The sequence below is a fragment of the Littorina saxatilis genome, linkage group LG6, assembly GCF_037325665.1.
Source record: "Littorina saxatilis isolate snail1 linkage group LG6, US_GU_Lsax_2.0, whole genome shotgun sequence".
NCBI classification, from domain to species: domain Eukaryota; kingdom Metazoa; phylum Mollusca; class Gastropoda; order Littorinimorpha; family Littorinidae; genus Littorina; species Littorina saxatilis.
The window spans coordinates 49,497,958-49,518,635 of NC_090250.1; the positions used below are offsets into that span (position 1 = coordinate 49,497,958).

The 20,678-nt window shown below is 45.9% G+C and overlaps 1 protein-coding gene across 1 annotated transcript in view; it reads left to right on the top strand.

Moving 5' to 3' along the window:
* LOC138969446 (ATP-binding cassette sub-family E member 1-like) overlaps positions 1-20,678 on the top strand; it is a 42,355-nt gene that overhangs the window by 9,920 nt on the left and 11,757 nt on the right. The window contains exons 11-15 of the mRNA XM_070342233.1: positions 568-699; positions 1,224-1,393; positions 2,541-2,683; positions 18,693-18,815; positions 19,631-19,742. Coding sequence (XP_070198334.1) covers positions 568-699; positions 1,224-1,393; positions 2,541-2,683; positions 18,693-18,815; positions 19,631-19,742 — 680 coding nt within the window. The remainder of the gene's footprint in view (positions 1-567; positions 700-1,223; positions 1,394-2,540; positions 2,684-18,692; positions 18,816-19,630; positions 19,743-20,678) is intronic.

Consider the following 20,678-nt stretch of genomic DNA (forward strand, 5'->3'; position numbering starts at 1 on the left):
CAGAATTCCCCAGTGAGCTCTTGCACAGGAGTTGTCCCAGCGGAACCCTCGCTGAAGCTGATCAGATATATGGCTTAGTACTGGTTGTTTGTGGTCTACATCAATTTGTTGTCATGATTTCAAAAGCTTTTGTACATTAACCAGTAAAAGAACGATGCAGACCAGGATTACAAATGGAAAACCGATGATTAAACTCACTTGCTGTTCACATTCTGGAACCAGTGTTGTGAAGATACATTTCAAATGAGGTTTTCTATTAGCACATTTCTATTTCATTGCGTACTGTGATTGCTTGTCTATCAAGTGGAGAGTGTCACGGAGAAATATTTTAGCTAACTGACTTATGCCAGTCTCAACCACCTTTTTTTAAAAGTAAATATTTGATAATATCCAAAGATGCAATAATCCCAAAACAAATGCTTAATATTTGATGTCTGATGGCCTGGGGTATCAGCGTATGTGTATTTTTTTTTACAAAGCATAAGCATTGGAGAAAAAGAGCCGCATCAATTTTACTGGAGCAATCTGCATCATCAATTGTGTGTAACGGTGGTGTGTGGTGTGCAGGCAAGTTCAAGCTGACGGTGCAGCCAGGGGAGTTCACAGACTCAGAGATCATCGTGATGCTGGGGGAGAACGGCACTGGCAAGACCACCTTCATCAGGATGCTGGCCGGCAAGCTGGAACCCGACGAGGGAGGTACGACCTACCTCTTGTCTTTTGCTTCTACTGCTGAAATAACAAACCAGCCAAACGTTACCACAAGATCTAAATGTCATGTCTTGAAGTCGAGTTTGATTTGCTGAAATCTTTTGTCAAGTACTGTCGTTCAGTCTATTTTCCAGCTAACCTTGAGTCCAAGGTTATACATTGTTGCTGTTTTGTAGTCGGAGCAAATACTTAAGTGTCGCTCTAGAGAGCTTTCCAAGACAAATATCACAACTTTTATGACTTCAGGATTGCACGTCAAAGATAGGTTTTGAAGAGAGTTTTAAGGTGTAGCACTACCTTTAAAATACAGTCCAGCCCGAAGTGTCCCTTCATTGCAGGTAACCTCTGACAACATGTATCGTTTGGTCAGGATAACGGACAAAGGGACAACCTTTCATGGGAGAGGTCCTCTCATTGTAGGGGCCTCACACCCATTACACCATGAGAAATATCATCTCTATTACCTGAGCATATCTCTGTAAACTGAGTGTGTTTGTGTTGCTTGTGGACAGGACCCACGCCAGTGCTGAACGTGAGCTACAAGCCGCAGAAAATCAGCCCCAGGCACCAGGGCACAGTGCGACAGCTGCTGCACGACCGTATCCGTGACGCCTACATCCACCCCCAGTTTGTTACCGACGTCATCAAGCCCATGCAGATAGAGATGATCATGGATCAGGAGGTGAGGTCTCGCTCAGCACATGGCATTGTTCAGTATGTTACAGGAGGTGAGGTCTCGCTGAGCACATGGCCTTGTTCAGTATGTTACAGGAGGTGAGGTCTCGCTGAGCACATGGCCTTGTTCAGTATGTTACAGGAGGTGAGGTCTCGCTGAGCACATGGCCTTGTTCAGTATGTTACAGGAGGTGAGGTCTCGCTGAGCACATGGCCTTGTTCAGTATGTTACAGGAGGTGAGGTCTCGCTGAGCACATGGCCTTGTTCAGTATGTTACAGGAGGTGAGGTCTCGCTGAGCACATGGCCTTGTTCAGTATGTTACAGGAGGTGAGGTTTCGCTGAGCACATGGCCTTGTTCAGTATGTTACAGGAGGTGAGGTCTCGCTGAGCACATGGCATTGTTCAGTACGACACAAAACAATGCCTTTTTGTCACCCGAGTACAATACGATACCACCTCATCTAAAGTCTGCAGATAGAGAACAGAATCTTGAATACAGCATAGGGAAACACTGATTTTGATAGGTGTTTAGTAAACCAGTGTTACTCAAAAGACAAGAATATTATACCCATCCCCCCCTCCTCAAACCTGGTCATTTGGTTGTGGCAACCAGTCATACTACAGAAGAGCAGGAACTTAAGTAATTTGAAATACTCAAATGCAACTCAACTGGTAGGACTGACCGGTTGATGTCTGATTTTCACACAAAAACTGTTCAGTTGTGAATACAAAATAAGAAAGGTAAATTGTTGGAACGTTTATTGACAAAACAATACGTTAGTCGTAGATATTTCGACCCAGCGGTCTTTTAAGTGGACAGACACACAAATATTAATTGAACAAAAAAGTCTTGGCTCGCACAAGGTTCAACCGCTGGGGAGAAGACACAAGCAAGGCAATGATTATACAAGGAAATTTTTGCGAGCTTAGTCTTTTTTTGTTTAATTGATATTTGTTTGTCTGTGCACTCAAAAGACTGCTGAGTCGAAATATCCGTAACGTATTGTTTTGTCAATAACAAACATTCCAACTTACCTTTCTTTTTTTATTCTGAATTTTGGAACGTTGGCAGTCTCTTTGTTTCTGGATTTGTTCAGTTATGGGAAATATACTGTGAACGGCAGCACTAGCAAAGAATGGTATTGTGCACAGGTTCAAAACTTGTCTGGAGGTGAGCTGCAACGTGTGGCCTTGACCTTGTGTCTGGGAAAGCCAGCCGACGTCTACCTGATTGACGAGCCTTCCGCCTACCTGGACTCCGAGCAGCGTCTGCATGCTGCCAAGGTCATCAAGAGGTCAGTCGCTGAACCCTAATATGTGTGTAGAAACAGGAAGAACAAGCCGGGTGGCTCTTGCTGGGGATAAGAGTGACATTGGGAGGTGTTAAATGGACAATGTTTTGTTTTTTTACTGTGGCACCCATGATCGCTCTTTTTCATAATAAGTGGCAAAGTTCAGTGTTTTCCAAGGGGCGCACCTCTTTTGCCGCCCACAAAACCCTAAACATAGTTATTTACGTAATTTGTCGACTTTCTTCCAAAATTTCTGATAGGGTGCTGTTCTTTGTTGGAAGTCATCAGGCAGTTGATTTTTTTTCTTGTGTACATGTGAAGATTTGCCATGGGTAGATAGATGGGTGGACATTTTTGCATGATGTTGCAATGACTCCAGTGTACCGTGTCTTGTTTAGTAGAAATACCTGATATTGCGTTGTCATTTGTGAGAAGTGATCCAGCTGTAGGCTGAATCAGAGACTAGCCGTCCTGTGATGAGACACTGTCATGCACCACTCTGACACACGGGGTGAAGAGAAACTGACAATACCACCTTTCTGAGGACAAACATATGTTATGCTGGTTATTCTGAACTTGGTCGTTGTAAATTGGAGAAGGGTTCTTCTGATGCAGACTAAGCATCTTAATTTGCACACTGTAATAAAGGCAGAAAATGTTCTTCTCTTCCTCGTGGTTACATGAGACTGAGAAACATGCGTTGGTAAAAATCAGAGTACTGTTCCTCTTCTGTACTGCAATCCCCCTTCCATTCCCAGTTATTACAATTTTACTGCACCCTGTGACTGATTTTACCAAACAAGACTTTCATGTGACCTGCCAAATGTTACGTCTGTCAGGCCTGGGGCTTTTTTTATTTTTTTATATCACATGAAAGAAAATAGACAACAACAAACTAAAATTTTGATTAAGAAATGTTGGGGCGAGGTATTCTCAGAAATGACTGTCTAAACTTGGTCGTTGTAAATTGGAGAAGGGTTCTTCTGATGCAGACTAAGCATCTTAATTTGCACACTGTAATAAAGGCAGAAAATGTTCTTCTCTTCCTCGTGGTTACACAAGTCGGAGTAAATGCGTTAATAAAAATAGTAGTTTTAGAGTACTGTACTTCAATCCCCCTTCCATGACCATTCATTACCAGTTTACTGCACCCTGTGACTAATTTAACTATTAATTTAGATTTACCAAGCACAATGTTATTTTGCATATAGCCCCTTAACTACCGATAGAAAACGAAAGTGAAACTAGAGTTATACCCCAGAGTGACCGCCCTTTGCAGGTGGCGCCAGCAGTGCTTGGCGCCAAGCGCTGTCAGCTGGAATGCGGCACAGGCAACGCGGGCGCGCCACTTATCACTTCACCTCTTTTCGCCGACGTGTACACATCGGCAGTGCTTACGGTCTAGTTTCCTGGATCTCTACCGGTGGTGTTTTTTCGTTAGTGATTCTATGGCTTATTCTTCTTGGAAGAAAATACATAAAGAAGATTAAGCCTCCTTGTGTCTGTGTCACGGTGTTTTTCCCTACGCTTCTGGTGTGAATACCGTTGGTTTTCTTGTGATCTTCACACGCGACCGGTGTCTTCTTGTTCAGGGAAGTGAAAATTTTTTCTATTTTTGATTCAGCTATCGTCTGCTTGCTAGCTTTATCTTCTTTCCTAGTTCATTCACAGTATAATTATGTCTGGTTCTGATCAGAGCCGGGATAGCACGGGACGTTGGGCCCCCAGCCCGTCCCCTACTCCTAACGCTCTGCGTAAACGTCGTTCCAAACAAAGAAAGTTGGATCTCCTCCAACAAAGGTTGTTGAGTGCGCCGATTTCTGGCCGCTCGACCCCGGAGCCCCCTTCCCCTTTGAGTGGGGGCTCCGAGGTTCAACCTTCCCTCTCTCACCCGCCTTTACGGAGTGAGACCCCCTCTGGTCTACTAGTTGGTTCCGGGGGGCAGGCGGGTGGTCCGGTTTTGACTGACTACCCCCCTCCCCCTGGTCTTCAGGGTCAAGGTCCGGACCAACTGCGGGGTCAAGTCACGGAGGCTTTGGAGGCGGTCTCAGCGCTCCCCTCCACTGCCTCCCAGCTACCTGCAGCGTCCTCCGCAGCTCTCTCTGCGGCCTGTCAAGTCCTACGGGACGCTGGTTTCCTGGGGATTTCATCTGTCCAGTCACTCGCAGCCCCTTGCGTGATATCGGACTTAGATGGCCTGGTCATGTCGGTTGACCGTTCCTCTCCCAATCACGGGGACGTCGACCGGACCACGAGCCTGGATAAGGCCCGGTCAATAGGCCTGGGCGAGTCCGCGGCCCGGGCCCCGTGTTCTCGCGGGGCCGGGGCCCGGGCCGCTGGCCTGGACGGGGCCCGGGCCGCTGGCCTGGACGGGGCCCGGGCCCCGTGCTTTGACGGGGCCCGGGCCCGGTGCTCCGACGGGGCCGGGGCCCGGGCCGCTGGCCTGGACGGGGCCCGGGCCGCTGGCCTGGACGGGGCCCGGGCCGCTGGCCTGGACGGGGCCCGGGCCGCTGGCCTGGACGGGGCCCGGGCCCCGTGCTTTGACGGGGCCTGGGCCCGGTGCTCCGCCGGGGCCCGGGCCGCTGGCCTGGACGGGGCCCGGGCCGCGGGCCTTAACGGGGCCCGGGCCGCTAGCCTGGACGGGGCCCGGGCCCCGTGCTCTGGCGGGGCCCGGGCCCCGGGCCCGGTGTGGGCCCCGGCCCGGGCTCCGTGCCCCGACAGGGCCGGGGCCCGGGCCGCTGCCCTGAACGGGGCCACGTTTTGGGACAGCTCCCGTGCCGCTCCTCCTAACGGGCCCTCGGCCCGGGACGGTTCTAATGTGGCCCCCCCTCACGGGGGACATACCTCACAGGCAGTGACCTCCTCGGTTCTGGCGGGCTCTGGTTTTGACCACCCCCAGGACTTTGATTTAGGCCTGCCTTCCGCCTTTCGGGAGTTCGACGACATCTCGTCCGAGGACGATCTGTATCCCGATCTTCAGCCTCCTAAGGTTGCTGACACATCTTCAAACAGTCTTCTTTCGATGATGTCCTCATTCAAGGAGGAACTCTTTTCTCTGAGGCGCTCCGTCCAGGGTCAGCTTGACTCTCTCTCCTCTGCAGTCCGGGGAGGAGGTTCCGGTTCTATACCGTCAACCACACACTCTGAGAACCCCTCGGCTCCCCCGGCTCCACGCCATGGGGGTCCTCCTTCTCCTCCGCTGGCTCTTTTTGAGTCAGAGGAAATTTCCCCTGAGGACCCGTCTGCCGACAGGTCCACGGTGACAACCACATTCCTCAACCTGTTGGCGGACAAGTTGGGAGACGGGGCGTTTTCCGAAGGCCAGTCCTCTAAGGCTAACGCTCGGGCGGCCTTCGACTCCATGCAGGGGGGTCCCCTGAGTGACAGGCGTTCGCGCCTACGACTGACCTGTCACCCTAACCTTCGGTTGGCGTGGGACCTCGTGCTCCAGTCTTTCCGGTCTAATGATTCGGACAAGACTGGCAGCACTGTCCCCCCAGACGCCCAGGACACTGCTCCCTCTTTCCCCAATCCTAGGGAGCCTTTTTCTTTCCCTAGGATGACTTGTAAAAGCGGGGGTCAGTTCGCGTTCGACGCTAGCACCCTCCCTTTTCAACACACCAGTAAGGCGGTGGGTGCCGATAACGAACCTTTTCGGGGCTCTGCCCCTGCAGTGTCCTCCTTCGCTTTGACCCCGTTGGCTTTTTCGCATTTGGAAGGGGTTGTCAGCGACTCTCTTCAATGTCTCTCCAATGCATGGCATTGGTCAGACGTGCCATCAACTCGACGGGTACGGTGGCCTCCGGTTCCAACCTCCGGTCTGGTTTCATGCCCCTAGACCAGGTGGACGGTAACCAGGCCGGACACGCCTTTTCTGCCCTTAGGGCCGCTATGACCTCTCAGACGGAACTTCTCCTCCGTCTCAGAGCACAGCTGCTCGCGCTGTTCCGGGACGCACACCTTAAGTCGTCCTATCTCTCACCTGAGGAACGGCGTTCTTTGCGGAACACCCTGACCACGCCGTCTGCACTGTTTAATCCCGGTACTGTCAAGGCCGTGGTTGAACAGTCGCACAAGCGGCGTCAGTCAGATTTCTTGGTAGGGTCGCGGACGTGTTCTGCCCCTCCTCCCAAGCGTCACAAGGGCAACCCACCCAAGGATTTCCGCCCCCCTGCCACTCAAACTTCTTCTTTTCAACCGGTGCGGCCCACTCGGCAACCGGAATCTCAGAATTTTCGCCGCCCTCAGCCCGTCGGGCAGAAGCGGCAGAAGGCCCGGAAACCAGGGCAGAAGGGCCCCCAGAAGCGGCAGCCTTCTTCGGGTCCCTTTTGACTCGCCCCGCCCGCCCTCCCAACACCCCGCCCCTCTCCTGTCCTCCGTGGGCTCTCTTCGACGTGCTCTCCCGGCTTGGGAAAAACACGTTCGAAATCAGTATGTGTTGAGAGTGGTACGGACGGGGTACTCCTTCCCTCTGGTTTCCCCCCCTCCTCTCACGGGCGTCCCGATTGCGTTCCCAGAACCAAGCGATCCCTCTCGGGCTCGTGCTCTGGAGGCAGAGGTCCGGGACCTGTTGACAAAAGGCGCCATCTTCCCGGTGTCCAACCCCGGCCCGGGATTTTACGCCCGTCTCTTCACGGTCCCCAAAAAGAACGGCGAGTTCAGGCCGATTCTCGACCTCTCTGCTCTAAACGAGCACATTCAAAAGTCTCCTTTCAAGATGGAGACTCCCCCCTCTATCAGACTTGCCATCCGGCCGGGGGACTGGGCCACGTCTCTCGATCTATCGGACGCTTATTTTCACATCCTGGTCCACGAGAACGTTCAACACCTCCTCCGGTTCGTCTGGTCAGGGGTGGTCTACCAGTTTCGGGCCCTCCCCTTCGGTCTGTCTCTGGCCCCCCTCATTTTCACCAAGGTCACCAGAGAACTGGCTGCCTTGGTCCGGGCGGAGGGAGTTCGCCTGAAGCTCTACCTGGACGATTGGCTGACCCTGGCGGCAACCCAGTCCCTCTGTCGGACTCACTCGCGCCTGGTCATGGACTGGACTTCAGAGTTGGGCTTTCTGATCAACCACTCCAAGTCCGACCTCCACCCGTCCCAATCTTTTGTCTATTTGGGCATGTCTTTCGACACGGTGGCCTACACGGTGGCTCCCACCTCAGCCCGTCTCGACGCCCTGACGTCACGGATTGCGCGACTCGGTGCTCGCCGCACCGTGACCCTTCGTCACCTTTGCCAACTCCTGGGTACGATGGAATCTCTTTCCCCCCTCCTTCCCCTGGGGAGGGTGTTCAAGCGTCCCCTCCAACGAGAAGTCGCTCTCCGGTCCTCGAAACCACCTGTCTACTCGCAAGTGATCACTCTGGGCCCGTGGTTTCTGGCCGCTGTCTCTCAGTGGTTAGACCCGGTGTGGCTGAGGACCCCGGTACCCATCCAGCCCCCAGCCCCCCAGGTGTTTCTTTTCACGGACGCCTCCAAGACCGGCTGGGGCGCTCACCTCGATCTTCTCGAGACCTCCGGCCTCTGGAGCCCTCAGGAGTCTCTACTCCACATCAATCTCCTCGAGATGGAGGCAGTTCGCCTCTCTCTCCTTCAGTTTGCTCCTACCCTTCGGGGAAAGTCTGTTCTCCTTCACGGGGACAACACAGTCTGCCTAGCTTACCTGAAAAACCAGGGGGGCACACACTCAACGTCCCTCTCGTTGAAGGCCGAGCAGATCTTGCTTTGGTGTTTCCAGCAGAACATCCTCCTCTCAGTACAGTTCATCCCGGGGAAACTGAACTCCCTCGCGGATCTCCTCAGTCGCCGAGATCAGATCTTGCCGACCGAGTGGACCATTTCCCACAAGGCCCTTCTTCCTCTGTGGTCCCACTGGTTCACTCCGTTAGTGGATCTCTTTGCCACTCGGTACAGCAAGCGACTCCCTCTGTACGTGAGTCCGTTTCACGACCCCATGGCCTTCGGAAAGGACGCATTCGCTCTGCCATGGTCGGGTCTCCAAGCCTACGCCTATCCCCCGACGGCTCTGGTAACCCGAGTCCTAGCCAAGTACGCTCAGGAGCGGCCCACACTGCTTTTGGTCGCGCCCTTTTGGCCCACGGCAGCTTGGTTCCCCGAACTGGTCGCGCTCTCCCACGTTCCCCCGTTCGACCTCAATCTCGACTCGCTCAGTCTCCTGCAACCTCGATCGGGCATACCACACCCCGCGCCCGACTCCCTCCGCCTGACCTCCTGGCTTTTGTGCGGTCAAAACTGCGAACATTAGGACTTTCGTCACACGCTGTTTCCTTGTCTCTTGACGCTCGGCGTCCCTCTACTAACAACCTTTACTCCCTACGCTGGTCCACTTGGGTTTCCTTCGCTGCCGGAAAGAAATTTGACCCATTACAGCCTTCTCCAACCCAGCTGGCTAATTTCCTTTCCTCCCTTCATCTACAGAAAGGTTTCAAAGCTTGTACCCTCTTAGGGTACAAATCGTCGGTCACCAGTACCATCGCGGCTGCCACGGGGGTTAAGCCTCTCCATCTTATTCATTCTTCCCTCATCACCAATCTGATCGACGGAATTAAGAATCGTTCTGTGCGCAAAACAGTCACTTTTCCCAAATGGGACGTTTTCCTCGTGCTTAACGCCTTGAGGTCTCCTCCGTTCGAACCTCTGAGCTCTGCCTCTCTTCGGGACCTCACTCTCAAGACCGTTTTTCTTGTTTCGCTCGCAACTGCGCGCAGAGTCAGTGGTATCCACGCCATTAGTGGTCTCCCACACGATGTCGAGTTTGCCCCTGACCTTTCGTCCATGACTCTTTCCTTTTTGCCTGAGTTCAGAGCAAAAAACCAACTGGCTGATGTGTTTTCAGCCCCCATCGTCATTCCCTCGCTCACTCGGGACCTTGACCCTGATGATCCGGATAGGTTTTTATGTCCCGTTCGGGCCATAAAGGCCTATCTTGACCGTACTGCTTCGCATAGGGCCACTAAACGAGCCTTGTTTATCTCCCTTCTGCCTAACATGGAACAAGATATCTCCAAGCAGACGATTGCTCGCTGGTTAGTTTTTCTGATCAAACAAATTTACAAAAACGCTAACCTGACACGAACGACTCCGGTTCGTGCACATGAGATCCGGGCCATCAGTTCCTCACTCAGTTTCGTTCGGGGGGTGCCGTTGACTCAAGTCATGCACGCAGCCTACTGGAGGTCTGTGTCTACCTTCACAGACTTCTACCTCCGCACGTTCTCGGCTAGACGGGGAGACGAGACCTACGGCATCAAGAAAGCTGTTCTCTCACAATCTCTGGTCTCTCTCTAGGTGAGTGTTGTCTCTTACCATAGATATGTGGATATTTTCAAATTCTTGGTTCATTCAGACAGGGGCCAGGTCCTTAGGTGTTCACTGTGCGTGCACCTCTGCCTTCCCCCTGCTCTGCCAACCTTCGTTTGGGAGTGATAAGGCATGGGATCCCAACCTCCTCGGTGGTATTCTATGCAAAATAACATTGTGCTTGGTAAATCTAAATTAATCATGAAAATTTATATTAATTTTCTTATTTATTTATACTTACCAACACAATGTTATTCTTATTGCTCCCTCCCTCCTCCCCTCTTCACATGCCTATTCGGTTTTATAGGTGAAGTGATAAGTGGCGCGCCCGCGTTGCCTGTGCCGCATTCCAGCTGACAGCGCTTGGCGCCAAGCACTGCTGGCGCCACCTGCAAAGGGCGGTCACTCTGGGGTATAACTCTAGTTTCACTTTCGTTTTCTTTCGGTAGTTAAGGGGCTATATGCAAAATAACATTGTGTTGGTAAGTATAAATAAATAAGAAAATTAATATAAATTTTCATGACCAGCACTTTCAGGTGACCTGCCAAATGTTATGGCAGTTAGACTTGGGCCGTTAATATCACCTGTACAATAAGATAAGACACAAGCTAAGATTGTGAAAATGTCAGTGTGAGATATTCTTTATTCTTAGGAATGACGGAGTAAAATGTACTACAAGCAAATTCTTTGTAAACGACGAAGCCAGACTGGTGGCATCTTATTCACAGGATTGCTAGCAGTCAGCATATGGTCACGGCTCAGAAATGGCGTCGAACTCCACCCTTACCCCATTCAAACGCCCCACACGCTCAGTTGTGGTTTATTCTACCTTTGAAAGTACTGACACGGGGTGCAGATTTGAATAAAGTTACTATTCTGGTAGAAACCGAAAGGTTTGATGACTTTGTTTTCGAGCAAGGCGCAATAGTAGAGTGAATTTACGTCGATTTTTGGGCCGGAAGTTGGGACACTTTTTTACTTGGTGTTGAAACGTCGTATTTGTGCGTACTACACACACTGCTTGGATAAGAACTTGATGGAGAGGGAAAGAGAAGGTGTTAGTTATTGTTTACATACTGCACGATAACCTGTACCTCACCCCAACAGTCGGCTGAGATCAAGTTTAGATCCAACGGTGAGTATGTTACTTTTCGTGTTTGGAGTCACGTAGGCAGTTTTAGCTTTTGCCGCGCTTTTAATAATGATGACAGACGTTGAACTAAGCGATAAACTTGGACAAGAAAGAACAATCTACTACTTAAAACAAAAAATATGCACAAACACAGAAGACAAAGCAATGAAAATAAGTCTTAAGTTCGTTGTTGTGTACTTTCGTGTTACCGCGAAAAGTAACAACGTAAATCAAAGTTGTTTATCGACATGTTCCTGACTTCCAACGATGGAAACAACTGTTCTATCGTCTGCTACAAAGTTGCATTGACTGTCTCGAACTCAGAACTCAGTGTGGCATGGAGGAGATGGACGTAAACGGCCAAGATAAAAACCACTGGTTTTTCGTTGTATGTAACGTACTCACCTGCAGTTTGAAACACTGTTATTTTCACTAAATAACAACTTACTTCCTTTTTTTTTCATCTGAAAGTTAGAAGTGTTATTGTGATTTGTTTTGATAAAATTTGCATTTTTTAGGACAAAGATTTTTCTTTATTTTGATTTTTAAAGACATATGTTTGAGACGATTCAACCAATTTCCCAAGTTATTCAGCGTTCATGTCATTGCATGTGTTTTTTCTGGCCTTTTCTATAGTCTTTCCATACAGTTCACCTTGTGCTTTGTTTTCATGCCAATTTAATGAAATAAATTACAGGAAAAAGAAATATATGTTTTTTTACATTGAGTGCGTTACTCACACCACTCGCACATCGTGAGAGGTAACACACTCCAATCGTTTGTAGAGTTATCTTGAAAATTATTTAAATCTTGCTGGAACAAAGTAAGGAATGAATCAAGTAAACAGAAAATGATGTCTGCGTTTATTGTTTTGAATTAGAGTGGGTTTTTTTTAGGAACAGTGTTGAGTGTGTTACTCACACCACTCGCACATCGTGAGAGGTAACACACTCCAATCGTTTGTAGAGTTATCTTGAAAATTATTTAAATCTTGCTGGAACAAAGTAAGGAATGAATCAAGTAAACAGAAAATGATGTCTGCGTTTATTGTTTGAATTAGAGGGTTTTTTTTAGGAACAGTGTTGAGTGTGTTACTCACACCACTCGCACTTCGTGAGAGGTAACACACTCCAATAGTTTGTACAGTTATCTTGAAAATTATTTAAATCTTGCTGGAACAAAGTAAGGAATGAATCAAGTAAACAGAAAATGATGTCTGCGTTTATTGTTTTGAATTAGAGGTGTGTTTTTTGGAACAGTGTTGAGTGTGTTACTCACACCACTCGCACATCGTGAGAGGTAACACACTCCAATCGTTTGTAGAGTTATCTTGAAAATTAATGAAATCTTGCTGGAACAAAGTAAGGAATGAATCAAGTAAACAGAAAATGATGTCTGCGTTTATTGTTTTGAATTAGAGTGGGTTTTTTTAGGAACAGTGTTGAGTGTGTTACTCACACCACTCGCACATCGTGAGAGGTAACACACTCCAATAGTTTGTACAGTTATCTTGAAAATTATTTAAATCTTGCTGGAACAAAGTAAGGAATGAATCAAGTAAACAGAAAAGGATGTCTGCGTTTATTGTTTTGAATTAGAGTGTTTTTTTGACTCACATGCGAAGCAAAAGTGAGTATGTACTCACCCGAGTCGTCCGTCCGTCCGGAAAACTTTAACGTTGGATATTTCTTGGACACTATTCAGTCTATCAGTACCAAATTTGGCAAGATGGTGTATGATGACAAGGCCCCAAAAAACATACATAGCATCTTGACCTTGCGTCAAGGTCGCAGGGGCCATAAATGTTGTCTAAAAAACAGCTATTTTTCCCATTTTTCCCATTTTCTCTGAAGTTTTTGAGATTCAATACCTCACCTATATATGATATATAGGGCAAAGTAAGCCCCATCTTTTGATACCAGTGTGGTTTACCTTGACTCAAGGTCAAGGTCACAGGAGCTCTTCAAAGTTGGATTGTATACATATTTTGAAGTGACCTTGACCCTGAACTATGGAAGATAACTGTTTCAAACTTAAAAGCACATGTTATGCTTTCCTCATGAGACACATTTGGTCACATATGATCAAGGTCAAGGTCACTTTGACCCTTATGAAATGTGACCAAAATAAGGTAGTGAACCACTAAAAGTGACCATATCTCATGGTAGAAAGAGCCAATAAGCACCATTGTACTTCCTATGTCTTGAATTAACAGCTTTGTGTTGCATGACCTTGGATGACCTTGACCTTGAGTCAAGGTCACATGTATTTTGGTAGGAAAAATGTGTAAAGCAGTTCTTAGTGTATGATGTCATTGCTAGGTTTAGTTATTTGACCTTGACCCTGAAGGTCAAGGTCATGTAAAGGTCAAGGTCAAGCATGTGAGTCGTATGGGCTTTGCCCTTCTTGTTACAATTTACTTTGAAGGATTGGTAATTTTCAGTTCTTTGAGTACTTGTTTGATCGTTGTTTTGTTTATTGGTGTTCATGTAACACACACACTTGCCTAGGGTACCGAGATATGCAGATTATTGCTGTCGGAATGTGTCAACAATAGTTTCAATAGTTGTGTAGCAACCATGGTGTCATTCTTATAATTAATTTCACAATTAACTGAATGCACTGAATATGAACAACGTTTTGTTCATGTTATGACAGTGTTTTGTAACACACTCATTGGCGAATAAACAGCATTTTCCTTGATAACTTCAAAATCCGCCTTCAACCTAAGATTTTTTTGTTGGGTTTATCAAGTTTTTTTGCACAGTGTATTGTTTTCATTACCAAGTGGATGGATATATGCTTTATACCTTACAAAATAATGTGAAGTAAGACTTTTTTTGGTGAAATGTAACACACTCAGTGTTAAAAGTGAGAAAATCTTCTCTGTATTGTGAATTGGAGCATGGTAGAAGTCATAAGACATCATTGTTAGGTTGTTATGGTTTTGCTCTTTCATTTTTCATTCTTTTGCATGCATTTTTCATGTGAATATCTTGACAGTGTCCTAAAGTTTGATTTTTTTGGTGAAATGTAACACACTCATTGGAAACTTTTAGGAATGACTTGACAGATAACTGATAATGGGAATAACGGGTCCGGTATCATTGATGCATTTCAACTCTTTACTATTATGTACTTGTTTCTCTTCCCATTACATGTATTTCTAAGGTTGTGTGTGTAAAATAAATAGGAATTTAGCAGTTTTGAATGTCTGTGTTGTGAGACACAGAAAGTTGATTTTTGTTTGAATACATTTTCACATCTTGTTCTGATTTGATTTTTTTTGCAGACTGTCCGTATGAAGTGTGTGGAACTAAGAATTGATTGACTGCTGAAACAGTAATCTTTTCAGTTCTTTGAGTACTTGTTTGATCGTTGTTTTGTTTATTGGTGTTCATGTAACATACACACATTCCTAGGGTACCTAGATATGCAGATTATTGCTGTCGGGGAATGCCACTTTTCACAAATGAAGATCAAGGTAGATACTAACTAATGCAGTTAACTTTTATTGTGTAATAGGTTTACTGTTAACTGTATATTAGAAAACAATGTGTGACACGGTGTTATGTAACACACTCCAGTTAAAATTTAAAATGCAATTCATTCCGCAGTAATTGATGAAAATACATTGTTACTGCCCAGACACAACTAAACACATAAACAGTTTTGCTGGACCCCAAAATGGAAAGTAATCCAAGAGTTTGTATTTGTGACTCAAGTGTCCCACAAATTGGACACCTTTTCTGAGCCATGACCATATATGAAATAATGGATAATTAATTCTTTATCTGTGTATTCGCAACAGATATTTGCCTTACTTGTTCAACATCTTTATTCTTTGTGTGAAGTAATCCAGCTATGGCTTTGTTTATTCAACCGTACACAAGAAACCAGATAAAAGATCAAAAGTTATGGCAAATAGTTGTCCTATGACGAGACACTGTCATGCACCACTCTGACACACGGGGTGAAGAGAAACTGACAATACCACCTTTCTGAGGACAAACATATGTTATGCTGGTTATTCTGAACTTGGTCGTTGTAAATTGGAGAAGGGTTCTTCTGATGCAGACTAAGCATCTTAATTTGCACACTGTAATAAAGGCAGAAAATGTTCTTCTCTTCCTCGTGGTTACATGAGACTGAGAAACATGCGTTGGTAAAAATCAGAGTACTGTTCCTCTTCTGTACTGCAATCCCCCTTCCATTCCCAGTTATTACCATTTTACTGCACCCTGTGACTACTTTAACTACCAGCACTTTCAGGTGACCTGCCAAATGCTATGGCAGTTAGGCTTGGGCTGTTTAATATCACCTTTAAAAAAACGCATCAAACTACAAAATGTAAAATGTCAGTGTGAGGTATTCCCAGAAATAACGGGGCAAAAGGTAATACAAGCAAACTCTTTGTATACAGCGAAGCCAGAATGGTGGCATCTTAGTCACAGGATTGCTAGCAGTCATCACATAAGAAATAATGGATATTTAAAGCTTACTTGGTGTGTATTCGGATTAGTATTGCAACATGCATTTGCCTTTCTTGTTCAACATCTTTATTCTTTGTGTGAAGTAATCCAGCTATGGCTTTGTTAAGTCATATGTACACAAGAGGCTGGATACAAGATTAAGGTTATGGTGAATAGTTGTTCTGTGATGAGACACTGTCATGCACCACTCTGACACACGGGGTGAAGAGAAACTGACAATACCACCTTTCTGAGGACAAACGTACATCATGCTGGTCATCTTTAACTTTGGCATTGTATACTCAAGAGCTTGTCCGATGTAGTCTGAGCGTCTTAACTTGCACAGTGTACTCTTCAGAGCAGAAAACGTTCTTTTACTCAGGCTCTCAGCAGACAAAAATGTGCTTTGAGGAAGATCAGAGTACTGTTCCTCTCCTGTACTCGGCCTCTCCTCCCCCCTCCTTTCATTTTGAGTTATCATTTCAGTGCACCATGTGGCTTATTTGACAAACGGGGACTGATTGTACATTCCATCCCCAACTGTAGCCTGAGTTAGGGCACAAAGATTCCTTTATCATGTATTATCCGCATGAACATTCCTCAACTTGATTACAGTATAGCGTTCGTGGGATACCTGCAGCTTTGCTGGGATAACATTGACGCTAAAATTTATTTTAGAAATGCGTGGGGGAGATTTTGTAACATAAGACTTTTTAAAAATAGTTGAAGCAAATTATTTGTAACCAGTGAAGCCTTTCTAGTTTCTTGCATGATTGCTTCAGATATATTGGTTGCAGATAACCAATAATAAAACCATTATTTCTAATTGGCTAACTGTTAGCAAATGATAACAAATATATCTGAAAATATATCAGCATTCAGTCTAACAAGCATTTACGAAACAGCTTTGTACTTCTAGGGAAGTGTTCCAGAACTGGGTTTCTCTGGTCATGTGTATTTAAGAAGCCAGATACAAGATTTATGGTTGTGGTGAATAGTTGTCCTGTGATGAGACACTGTCATGCACCACTCAGACACACGGGGTGAAGAGAAACTGACAATACCACCTTTCTGAGGACAAACGTACGTCATGCTGGTCATCTTTAACTTTGGCATTGTAAACTCAAGAGCTTGTCCGATGCAGTCTGAGCGTCTTAATTTGCACAGTGTACTCTTTGGAGCAGAAAATGTTCTTTTAATCATGCTCTCAGCAGACAAAAATGTGCTTTGAGGAAGATCAGAGTACATGGCCTAACTTCTGAAGCGGTCAGATTGGTAAACTTTTTGTTTGTAGCATAAAAAATATACTTGACACTGATATTTATTTTTAGATTTGTGAGGGGGAGATTTTGTAACAAAAGACCATGTAAAGATATCCCCCCAAAAGTACATTCTTCGTCGCAAATAACCCATAAGAAAGCCATTATTTCTAATTTGCTGACTGTTAGCAAATGATTACAAACATGTCTGAAAAAGTACATCTGCGCTCGGTCTACAACTTTGTTCTTTCGGGGAAGTGTTTCACCACTGGGTTTCTCTGTTCATGTGTACATAAGACAAAGGCGGAATAAAAGATTAAAGGTTATGGTGAATATTTGTCCTGTGATGAGACACTGTCATGCACCACTCTGACACTCAGGGTGAGGAGAAACTGACAATACCACCTTTCTGAGGACAGACATGTGTTAGAACTGTCACACATGTTGTCTTGAAGTTTGCCATTGTAAACTGATAGGAGTTTTGTGTCAGAGAATGAAGTAAGACGTGTTTACATCTGACTTTATGATAAGCAAGAACTTCAAACCCTGCTGGGTCACTGAGACCAGAACACAATGTTGTCAAAATGTGACATCATAGAAAAAAAATTGGTGCTTGATAGAAAGGGTGCTTGAAAGAAAGCTTATGAATATTTGTTAATTTTTGTATGAAGCATTATTTACACATACCCTGAAGCTTGAATACACTTTTTTTTCTCTCTAGTGAAAATATTCTGTTTGTTTTTATTTTAACACTTATTTTGATAAACTTAACCACATGCAAGGGGGGTTATTCTCTCTTTCAAAACAATGTCTCAGCTTTGCGTTACAAACGGAAGTAAACTAATTCCAGTAACTGCTCACCCCCATGGCTACTCCAATGGTTTGAAGTGATTGAGGTGTTGGTTCGTTTAGTCATTTGCACAAATGAGGCTTAATAAAGAGACTAGCCGTCCTGTGATGAGACACTGTCATGCACCACTCTGACACACGGGGTGAAGAGAAACTGACAATACCACCTTTCTGAGGACAGACATGTGTTACACCGGTCAGCTTGAAGTTTAGCATTGTAAACTGAGAGTTCTTCTGATATAGTATCCTCTCTTTTAAAACAAATGTCCCAGCTTTGTGGAAAAAAGAAAGTAAACAGATTTCAGTAACTGCCCCCCCCCCTCCTCCTCCTCCTCCTTTTATTTCCAATATTTGAATGATATGAGGTGTTGGTTCGTTTAGTCATGTGCACACATGCCAGTGGATAAGAGATTGGCTGTCCTGTGATGAGACACTGTCATGCACCACTCTGACACACGGGGTGAGGAGAAACTGACAATACCACCTTTCTGAGGACAGACATGCTGGTGATCTATAGCTTCCGCGTTGTTAACTCGGAAGACTTTTTCTTTTTTAAGGCAGCCTAATCTTAATTGGCAAAGCTTAATCTTTGGAGCAGAAAATGGCATTTCAGCTGAACTGCCATGCTTGTCATAGAAGAAACTGAGAAATTTTATTTACATCTGGTTTAACATCTGGTTTAGAAAGAAAACATAGTAGACATTTTGAGTACATGTACAACAATGACTGAAGGTCACCAACAATAGTGGCAAAACACATTCTTTTTCTTTTACCATTGACAACAAACAGCAAACTGGGCACACTTTGGGGTTCATTCCGTCAGCTGAAGTCAGCAAAGTAATTATTTGCCTTGATGGAAGTGAGCTTTGAGTTTGCAACACTGATGTTCAATATAAGCGGTTCTGCTTTATTCCTGGCTGTACAATAACACTGTGTGCTGAATGAAACACTTAACATGACTTATTGCTTGCCCCTGCAGGTTTGTGCTGCATGCCAAGAAGACGGCGTTCATCGTGGAGCACGATTTCATCATGGCTACCTACCTGGCCGATCGTGTCGTCGTGTTTGAGGGCTCGCCTTCCATCGACACCATGGCCAACTCGTAAGTTATCTCTTGCAATCTATTAATTTTGAGCCACTGAGATGATGTAGCTCTTCTTTTGACATCTTGAAGATTTTCTTCTCGTGTAAGGTTATGTACACCACGTGAGATCTTGTGAGAATTGTTCATGTGCTATGAGCATCTTGCTACTTGGACACGTACCTAGAATCAACAACCCGGCAGTGTGCAGTGAGGAGTAAGGATTTTGTCAGGAATTAATTCCATAAGTGGCATCTCTGTCAATCTGCAACACTAATTGTACAGAAATTGCCCACTCTGTCAGCTACTGTGTGGTATGTGTCCAAGTGAAAGGCTGCTCACATTGTGTGTACAATCCTGATGAGGTCCCAGGTGGTTTACATGATCACTTCAGGAGTGTAGCTTTAAAGGTAGCGAGTTTGCAAGCCAGTGATTAAAAATATCTCCAGAACTGCATTGCTGAGATAATTTTCCCGAACATGAGGCTTGCTGTGTTGATGTGTCTGAGAGTATGTATTGTTTCTTGGACGCATATTTGTTCAATGAAAGCATCCCCCTTTTTTTTAAGACCTAGGAAGGAAAATAACAGGGAAAAAAACAAGGGGTTTTTTTTTTGGGGGGGGGGGGGGGGGGGGTGGGGGGGGGCGGCGGCGAATGTTAGGGTAGATGCTAATGGAGGTTCCTATAATGGGGGCTCCAGTTGCTTGTGGGTGTGTTTATTACAGGTCCAGAGCGCTGGTTATTTTGGAAGAGAGGAAAACTTGTGGTGTGTCCCATCACTCCATTAACTGAAGTGTAGGGTGACGGTATATGTATTTCGCGTGTGTCTGTCACAGGCCAAGAACATTGCTGAACGGAATGAACCAGTTCCTGGAGTCTCTGGAAATCACGTTCCGCCGTGATCCCAACAACTTCAGACCCCGCATCAACAAGATGCACTCTGTTAAGGTAATATCGCCTTTCAACTTTATGGCATATTTATTTTTATATACCCCCCCCTATTCAATGGTACAGTTGGCACAGCAGCAGACATTGAGTAAGCCAGTGATTAAACACTCACTCAGACACCTTGTGTTGAGATAATTTTCCCGAACATGAGGCTTACTGTGCTGCTGATGTGACTTGTGCCACAGACTTGACACACACAGCTGTGTTTACATTGCCTGGGGTATAGCTGTGTACATAATCTTCTGACCACCCAAGATTCGTCCAGGCATGGGATAAGAGCGTCTTTCCGCTTAAAAATATACAGAAAATCCATTGCCTGGCTGCTTTGTGTGCAGCGCAAGGGTTTTCCACTGAAGTAATGTGGTAACTGTTGCCTTCGTCAATCTGTGAAATGAAATTGACAGATGGGCGCAGTGGCCTAACGGATAAGACATCGGTCTCCTTATCGGAAGGTCGCGAGTTCAAATCGTGGCTGCTGCCACCTGGTGGGTTAAGGGTGGAGATTATTCCGATCTCTCAGGTGAATATATGTGCAGACCTGCTAGTGTCTTATCCCCCTTCGTGTGTACATGCAAGCACAAGACCAAGTGCGCACAGAAAAGATCCTGTAATCCATGTCAGAGTTCAGTGGGTTATAGAAACACGAAAATACCCAGCATGCTTCCCCTGAAAGAGGTGTATGACTGCCTGAATGGCGGTGCAAAAACGGTCATTCACGTAAAATCCCACTTGTGCAAAAACATGAGTGAACGTGGGAGTTTCAGCCCATGACGAAGAAGATGATGACACCACACACTGAGTTCTCAGTTGATTGCATCAATTGACATGGGTGAAACTCTTCCGCCTCGGGGCGGAAATCCGACAAAGGAAATTGGTCAAATAAGGAATTCCTTATTTTGAAAATCTTTAAAAAAAAAAATAAAAAAAATAAAAAAA